The 9,379-nt window shown below is 32.9% G+C and overlaps 1 protein-coding gene across 1 annotated transcript; it reads left to right on the forward strand.

Moving 5' to 3' along the window:
* The first annotated feature begins 196 nt into the window (after positions 1-196).
* Positions 197-1,375, forward strand: LOC111679145 (histone acetyltransferase KAT7). Its single transcript, XM_046956247.1, has 3 exons — positions 197-375; positions 452-547; positions 619-1,375. Exons 2-3 carry the CDS (start codon positions 455-457, stop codon positions 733-735), a joined length of 210 nt encoding a protein of 69 aa, XP_046812203.1. The 5' UTR covers positions 197-375; positions 452-454; the 3' UTR covers positions 736-1,375.
* Positions 1,376-9,379: the final 8,004 nt, after the last annotated feature.

Genomic DNA, 9,379 nt, shown 5'->3' on the forward strand with positions numbered 1-9,379 from the left:
ACTATTGTGAATGAATTGTGCACAACAAGTTCACGATAGCAATTTTCCCTTTAAGGGAAATGAAAATTTTAAGGAAACAAAATTTTCACTTCTATTGGCGATAGGGGTGATTATGTATGTATAGTTGGTATTATCTTTAATAAGTGAAAAGTTTTGTACATTAATAATTACATATTAAATATACATAATCATGTCTATTTACTTCAATTTTCTTTAGGTTACCTGTTGACCAGGGTGGAACGTAAAATTGGGTCGCCAGAAAAACCATTATCTGATTTGGGTTTAATATCATATCGTTCTTATTGGAAAGATGTTCTACTTGAATATCTCTGTAATCGAACTGGAAATACTTTAAGCATAAAAGATGTTTCACAAGTAAGTATTACCATTACATACACAATAAAGGCAATTTATATATAAAAACTAATAAAATTATTTAAATACAATTTAGGAAATGGCCATTTATTCTTATGACATTGTAAGCACTCTACAGGCATTGGGTATGATGAAATACTGGAAAGGCAAACATATAGTACTTAAAAAACAGGTAAAATTTCGTATTGTTTATAAATTATAGCATTTTTTGAAATTGTTGTGGTTTATTAACTTTATTAACAGGATGTTTTGGATGATTATGAGGAGCGCATTAAAAGACGTGGAACATTTCCTAAAATCGATGAAGCTTGCTTACGTTGGAATCCATTTGTACCGCAGCAGAATAATGACTCTCCCTGAAAAAGGGTTATACCGAATTATGATTAAGCAAAAAGTGAAATGCCGTCATTACAAACGTTACAGATTTGTTTTCTTTGTGTAATTTAAATAAAAAATTTATTTTTAAAGAAATTTATGAAACAAAGAAAAGCTCATCATTAATATGATTTTAAATTAAGAAAATATATATTCTTTGTTTTCCCATCAATCTGTACGAGTCTGAGTCATTCGAGTTAAAACTTTACAACAGACAATTTTATTTTTTGGCAATTTATTAGTCACACATGCGCATCTACAGGTTTTTTTTTTGCTCGCTTAACACTTCACAAGGAGTTTTTGTTGTTGTCTTTTTATTTCGAATATATTACATGTATATAACTCTTATTTGTGAATGTGTATGTGTGTGTATTCGTGTTTTTTTTTTTCTTTCTCAACGATTCAGCTGCTGCACAATAAGTATATAATTAATAATTATTTATATGTGTAAATATATATATACATACATATATGTTTAATGTATTAGTTTTAAATACTTTAAATATGTAAGAAAAAAAAAAAAGAAACAATTATTTATAAATGCGATTAATGTATTGTTAAGCAGAGGATATACAATATTAGAAGTTACTCCCATAAGCAATAAATAAACTCTTTATTTACCCTACAAAGTGGTTTATACCTAATATATGTATACACTTGTGTATAAATGCGAACTATGTGTGTAGTTTTCTTTTCTTGGGGGGTCCTATTATAGTTGTCAAACGATACATAATATTTAATATACCTAAAATAATATTTCTTTTTCTACTACTGCTATTCATCAGCCCAGTCAGGCACGTCATTTTCTTATACTTGCTTCTACTGCCGCCGCCTGTAAAACTAACAGTTGGCTACTGAAGTAAACTTCCGAATGTGAACAAGTAGTCACCAACGTTTTTCTATACCATCGAGTAATAATCTAATGAATGTTGCGCAATAGCCTAGACATGTTCATTGCATTGTTGGGCAGATTGTACATTTCTAAAGGATTAGACTGCGCCGAATCTGATTTCAACACATCAAGTTATTCACCCCTACTTTGGTATTCTGCATTTCGATTCGAAGCTCCGTCACTTTAAATAACAACTTACAAAAACGTAGCTACGAACGTAATACAGAATACACACAATCGTAAGGCATGGAAGTGTCCTGTTTCTTACATTTCTAATAATACTGACAACTTATATGTTTTGTCTTGTAATATTTTAGGTAATGCTTTTTCTGTCAACGTTGCAAAATAAAACTTTTAAGTTCAGACAATTATTAGACATTTTACTGACAACGTTGTAAGATGTGACAATCGTGTATCACGGCTTTAATTGGAAACGGAAACGTAATCGAAATGCAGAATAGGAGTGAAATTTTGTTACCTTGAGATTTTAATTTCTCTCGAAGGGAAAATTGCTATTGTGAACTTGTTGTGAATAAATTATTCACAATAGTTGATTTTGTATGTAGCAGCTGTTCGATGTTTACAAAATTTCATCAACAAATTTCACAAAAGGGGATGTTAGTGAACGAAAAAAGTGAAAAGGGAGCATATTTCACGCGAAATGATGATTGGCGATAGGGGTGATTGTGTTCATATGGATAATGAATGATAAGTTAGTCGGCTGATTATAAATTCCAATTAACTCAATATGACCCCTCTTTGAAGGAAGAATCTGAAGATGTCACTCTTAATAAACCTCAAGTGAGTTGCAACTGAAGGAACGTTAGAGATATTCAAAACAGATCACATCCGGAACTGCGATTAGAGAACGATATATAACTATAAGTAATGACAAGTTATTACGTTCCCACAATAGGATCTTCGATCCGGAACGACCCAAATCAGATTTTCAACCAAGCGACAGCTGTATGAACCGAAAGTTTTTTTTTTTTTTGTCCAGGAAAAAACAGTCGAACTGTTACAACAACATGTCAATAACCTCAATTTGTGTCGGGTTTGGAAGCAAGAACGTGAATAAACTTCAACGAAGTGGCGTTTTAAAAAGCGTTGGAGATATCCTAAACAGATCCCGTTTTAGACTAGGCGTAATGACAAGCTTTTGAAGCAATGTTCAGTGTTCAATTACTACTGCCAATAATTTCAATACATTCCACGTTTTGAAGATAGAACCAGAATCAACCTTAACAAAGTGGAGTTGGAGATATCCTAAACAGAATCAGTTCTAAACCTGAAAATGACAATCTTAATGAACATCAACTGAGTTGCAAATGAAAGAGATATTCAAAACAGATTCCATCCGGAACTTCGATTAGAGAAATATATATAACTATGAGTAATGACGAGTTATTGAAACAATGTTCAGTGTTCAATAATTACTGCTAATAACCTCAATTTGCCTTTGCCTCAACATCAACGAAGTGGCGTTTGAAAAAGTGTACTAAACAAATCCTGCTCTAAACTGTTTTTTTTCATAGGCTCAGATACCTAAACTAGATAGATTATTCTTATATTATCCAAACAGGATAAGGATTAGTATCTGCAAACATACCAGCCTACCGGTATTTGGAAGTTATACTAATCGTTGTTGGATCTCCAATTCAGAACACTATCGCAGTCGGGGTGTTTGGTTAATATAGTTGGACTAAAATAATGTTCCTTTTAGTCGAACTCTAGAATGAATCTCACCTAGTCCAATGTATACGGCGCAGTTGTTAAGTACTATCCCCATTTAAAACTATTTTGACAGTAATTTTTATAAAACTTATTTTTTATTTCCATTTTAAATTGTTTACTTAAAACTGTACACATACTTATTTTAGCAACTGTATAGAAGTACATAAACGTTTATTCTGCCGACAATCGCGAAATTATATTGGAGTCATCACTTTGTTAAGGCTTTGTTATATACTGGCTCTCTACGTTTATTCTCTCTTTCTCTCTATCCATTTTACCATAATAAATCCCAAAATGCATACACGTACTACACATATAAAAGCCTGTCTGTTCGTTTGTCTGTCCATCTTAATACTTAAACGATGACACACGAATGCATAATATTAAGTATTGGAGCAATATATATGTATATACACATATATTATATGAAATCAGTCATTCTCTACTACCTACTAGACAGTGAAAACTAACTAACTTCAAACTCCTTCTTTCGACGTGTACTTTTTGTCAATCGCAAGTTTTTCCTATTGTTCTTATTGTTGTTGTTGCTGTTGTTGCCAAAAACCATATGCAAGAAGCTTTATCTCTTTACTGCGCCATTTCTATATATCATTGCCGACAGTACATACATGTATACATTTATAGCAACACAATTGAAGAGAGAGGGTTATGAACAACAATAACAATAAAAATTTAGAGAGTTACCATATATGATAATAAAATTTATCAAGAAAAGGTTTAACGATAAGAAAATTTTGATAGAAAATTAAATGAGGAAATACATACAACAAAACGAATTTGTTTATAATTTTGGAATGTTGGACTTTGGTAACAATTAAACTAGGTATTCTTGCCCTAATTTAAATCAGTTGTTCCTAGTGAAGTCATTTATAGTGATTTCCGGTTATAATCAATTTGAAATTTATAATATTGTCAATTTTACAACTCATGGAACCATGCAAGAAATATGTATTTCCAAGAATAAATTCTAGTTTTAGTTTCATTCGTTTTGCAAAAAATCGATTCAGACTTAGGATTAACGGATTGAAGATGTTATCTTTAGCGCATATTATTTGCAGGAAGTTGTTTTATGCAGAGTTTCTCTTTAGCGAATATTATTTGCAGAATGTAAACGAATTACAATTCACCGTTTTTAGGCAACTAATATTCCTTGACTCTCTTCATGCTCTTTTCTTTAAAACCTCACATCTCAAACCTTTTAATCGCTTCGATTAAAGATTTGAGATGTGACAACATCTTAAAGGTTTCACAAAGAAAACGAATAAAGATTATAAATGACTCCAGAAGTCCGTCGAATTATTGAGTTAAACGTCGGTAAGAAATGTTTCACAATTTCGGTTCATCACAAAGATATTGCAATTGAATTGATGTAGAAACACGATCGTGATTCTTTTCGCTAAAAAACTGGGACTAATTGAGAAGCAGATCCTGTATACATCAAAGCTCAAGGCGATAGCTCTGCAGCCGTTGAAATAGATGCCTCTTGTAAACATGAAAATAGATGTCAATGGGTTTTTCTTCGCTTTGATATCGTCACAAGATGTCGCAAAATATCATCCGAAAACTGAAACCGAACCTTTGGTTCTAAAAAAGCGAATTGGTCAGTTATTTTTCTCTGAAATAAGCCCGTCACAAGGTCTGCTATTCCAGTGGGATTGTATTCGTTATAGGACAGGTACAAATGGAGAAGTGGAGACAAGATCAGCAAAGCTAATTCGATAGTTTTAGGGAGACCAACAAAGAAGCCTTTCACCAACTTAAAACAGGATCGATGAGTTTCATTCGTTGAGAAAATATCGCACAAAGTAGCTTCGTTATACTAAGATATCGAAAGTTTTGGGTGTTGACTAATCCCTGGACCAGCACTCAAGGGAGCACCACTATCCATGATGTTCATTGTACTGAAATTAGGAAAATAGGTTGTGCGATGGAGGATAGAGGGAGAAGTGTTTGCGGACGTTTTGTTTAGTTTCACTTCGAAAGTGACCGGGAATACTTCTACAGGCATTCGGCTGAAAAATGAATTTCCTTGTAATATTTCTGCGTTCGACTGGACAATCGACCCACAAATGGATGTGTTCCTGATGACAGTCGTGTGCTGCGCAAAAATATTCCATTATAGTTTGGATAGAACAGTGAAATACAGCAAACGTTGCGAATGTGCTCCAGTGAATCAATAGATAAGTACCTTCGCCCGACTAGCTCCAAAATAGAAGCATCGACCCATACATGGAGGTTTTATTCCATTTACGGTCGGATATAAGTGATGTAAATAGTAAGAAGAAGGAGTGAAGTATGTCTTACAACGTTTCAAAAACCGGGACACTTGAATGCTTCTTTCGGCAGTTAGATAATATGCTTAGTCCATCGGACATCGCACTGTACATAGGGGTTTGACATTGAAGGTCATTTATGTAGATAACAAATAAGGTAGGAGAATGAACGGACCCCTGCGGTACCCCTGAACTTGTTTGATGAGATCCCATCTATATCGATAGTTGGAAAATGTGCTTAGTCCATCGGACATAACACTGTATCTGGAAGTTTTATATAGGCCATTTATGAAGATAAAAGATAGGGTGAGAGAATGAACGGAGCCCTGCAGTACCCCTGAACCCGTTTGATGAGATCCCATCTATAACTCGTATAGTTCGATCTCTGGGAAAGTTTGAAATAAATCGAGTTAAATTATTACCGACAGCAAATGCAATAAGGGTCAAAACTCAAGAAGGTAGTTTAAAGACTACGAGCTTTGCTCCTGAACAAGGTTCACCACCAAAATTCAAGATGATAGTTTTAGAAGAACAAGTTCCAGAACAAGGTTTTACGATCTTGGTATAGTCAAAACTCAAGACGATAGTATTAAGAGGACCAGCTTTGCTTCAACTTAAAACAGATTTGGTCAGCTATTCCTTTGAGTTTCATTCGCTGAGATGAGATCATTACAAGGTGTAAACGATCTTAACGTGAAAATAACTCCGAAATACTAAGATCGATTATTTTTTCTATTGACTTAACTTGTAGTATCCAACTTCCAACCTCAGTTGAATTCTTTCTTCATGGATTTATAGCCCAATAATTTAGTTGAACAAACTCATATAAGTATCGAAATAATGATGCACGAGATTTATTAAATTACTCATTATAAGCTTAAAATTTTGTGTTTGAGATTATCATTATAACATTGGAACAATATCATTTAAGTAGAATTTATAATGTTCTTTTTTACTTTTCCCAAGTTTAACGCCCCCGTCATATAGAATATTGCCAACATAGCAACACTGAATTGCAACAAATTTAATGTCTAGTACTTACAGGGAAAACTTGCTAACTGAGTTTAGGGAAAATGTTTGAAAAACTTGGAAACATGAATGTCTGCATTTTCGGCAAAAACACACAGAAATAAAAGGAAAATGAGAGAGAATTGGATATAGCAGTCAGTCAGCCAGACATACAATCGTATGTATGTACGTCTGTCTATCTGTATGCAGAGTAACATATATATGTTGATAACCGGCGTTTGTATACTGTGTGTATTATGGAAAGGGGGTTGAAAGGACAAGCGGTTGCAAAAAAATAAAAATCATACGGTAAGCTTTCTGTCGTAGTTGTAGGTCTGGGTTTGAGCTGGTGTGTTGCATAAATTTTAGTCACTCTTGAACTACACCACTCAATAAATGAGAATTTTGTTTTACATTAAGAAACTATATATTCTTCAATAATGGATCGTATCGTATACACACACCTTTTTATATTCAAGATAATTTATACGATTAACGAATTTTTGAAGTACAAATTATAAATAATAATTTTAAAATCGGTTAATGAATGAAGGTAACAAGGAGCATGTGAATATAACCTTATGAACTGTATAGATAGACGGACGAATGATTGTTCGGTTGGTTGGTTGGATGGATACCTTGCACTTTACTATATTCATAGATACACATGAGTATGCATTGTGTATGTATGTAAGAAAGATTGTTCCTAACAAAGAAATAATAAACTCACACACTCGGTTATAGTCTCGTCGCGACTACGGGTGAGTACAGCAAACAACAACAACAACAACAGCAGCAACACTAACAAAAATCCCACCAACAAATGTTTGTTGTATGATTTTGCTTTTGTTTTTTTTTTTTTTTTTGGTTTTTTGTTTTTGGTGTATGCGAGAAGTAGTACATGTTCGCCTTTGTATTTCACTATAGGCAATGTCTGGTCTCCATCTTCTCGTACAGACACAGCAACAAGAGCAACAACAGCAACAATGAGCCAACAAACACAGCAACGACAACAACATCTCAAACAAACAGCAGCAGCAGTGCAGAACAAAAACAACAGCAACAACGACTACGACAACAGCACCGCCACCAGAAAGAACATAGAGACACACATGGAATAAACCGAAATCAACGAACAAATTTTATATACGAACCAAACCAGCAAGAAAGCAGTCAGTCGACCAGCTAGAAGCTAACGAGCCACCAGGCAGGCAGCCAGCAAGGCAGTCAGCAATCAGCAGCAAAGGCAAAATGTGTTTTGCAAACTTTTGGCTTTTGATTGAACGACGACATTGAATACCACTCATTTGATCGCCAACAGCCGGTCCGTACGGTTTGCTAAAAAGAAACTCTTTCCGTGCTCTAGTCAAATAAATTTGAAAAAAAATAAATAAAAGTTATTTTCTTATACAACTAATAATACTTTATAAATATACAATTTCAATTTAAGAATAAGTGTTGTGTGTTGTTTAAATAATTAAAAAAGAAAAAAATCCAGAAGAATTTATTGAGAACAAAAATTTATAACCGAAATGAAATTTCTAAAATTAAAGAATAAAAAAACAGAACATTTGTTAATAAAATAAACTGTCAAAAAAAAAAAAAAAAAAAAAAAAAACGGGAAAAATAAGAAGAAACTGAACAAAGAGAGAAATATAGAAAAAAACACATGTATAACTACTACAACTGACTGTTACTGTCACTAAACCATAGTGATTAAGAGTGTGTTTGTGTAATTGTGAGTGCGAACTTTTTTTTTTTTTTGAAAGTTGTATATGAACAGACGGATGGAGGTGACGTATGGTGAGGCAAACTTTTGCTTGAAAGAAAAAAAAAAAAGAATTGTAATACAAAAAACGTTGTTGTATGTGCTGCTGTTGTTGTTTTTGTTGTTGCTGTTAGTTTAGTTAACCAAAACGCAATAAATTGTGAAATTCAAACCCGGCATTTATTTCAGCAAATTCTAAAACTGAAAACGACAAATTTGAGAGAATTGAGAAAATTATAGACAAAATCGAAATAAAAAATTAAAACTCGTATGTAAATTAATTAATTGCAAATGTATGCGAATTAAAATTTTTCCAAAGTATTTCTCATTTTTTTTATGTAAATTGAGAAAGAATATTTGACATGTTGTTGTTCATGATGATGACATTGCTATTCTTCTTGCTACTGCTCTATCTACTCCTCCAGACAAATGAATGCCATGGAATTTTCCCGATAATCAAAAATATCAAGAAAACAATACAAACAAGTTATTTTTAGCTTAATTTTATGCTCTCATCATCACCAGCGATATTAACAAAAAAAAAAAAAAAAACCCGAAAATCTGTTTAAAATTTCTCAGCTACAATTCTATTGAGCGTTTTTTTGGCGTATTGAAAAAATTTAAATAAATTATTTAAATGACGCAAATATGCGTTAAGTTTGTACAAAGAATTCGGGGGAAAAAAATCATGCGTTAAACTCATGGCAAAATTAAAAAATAATAATTATAAGAAATTTCTATACAATGTAGACATGTGTATGAAAAAGAAAAAAATTTGGCAAACAAAATGCACATTTTTTTTGGGACTTTTACGACGGAAACAACAAGAAGCAAAAAGAGAAGGACAAGAGAAACGACAAAACCAAACAGTATATAAAACTTGAAAGTCTTGTTGAATAATTGTGAGTTTAGATCATACTCGGTCGTATAACA

Source organism: Lucilia cuprina, chromosome 2, assembly GCF_022045245.1.
Source record: "Lucilia cuprina isolate Lc7/37 chromosome 2, ASM2204524v1, whole genome shotgun sequence".
Classification (NCBI taxonomy): domain Eukaryota; kingdom Metazoa; phylum Arthropoda; class Insecta; order Diptera; family Calliphoridae; genus Lucilia; species Lucilia cuprina.

Excerpts from the sequence above, each read along its gene's own strand:
- LOC111679145 (XM_046956247.1), top strand. The coding sequence starts at position 455 with ATGGCCATTTATTCTTATGACATTGTAAGCACTCTACAGGCATTGGGT. Across the intron at positions 548-618 it reads ATATAGTACTTAAAAAACAG|GATGTTTTGGATGATTATGA; the intron begins GTAAAATTTCGT and ends CTTTATTAACAG.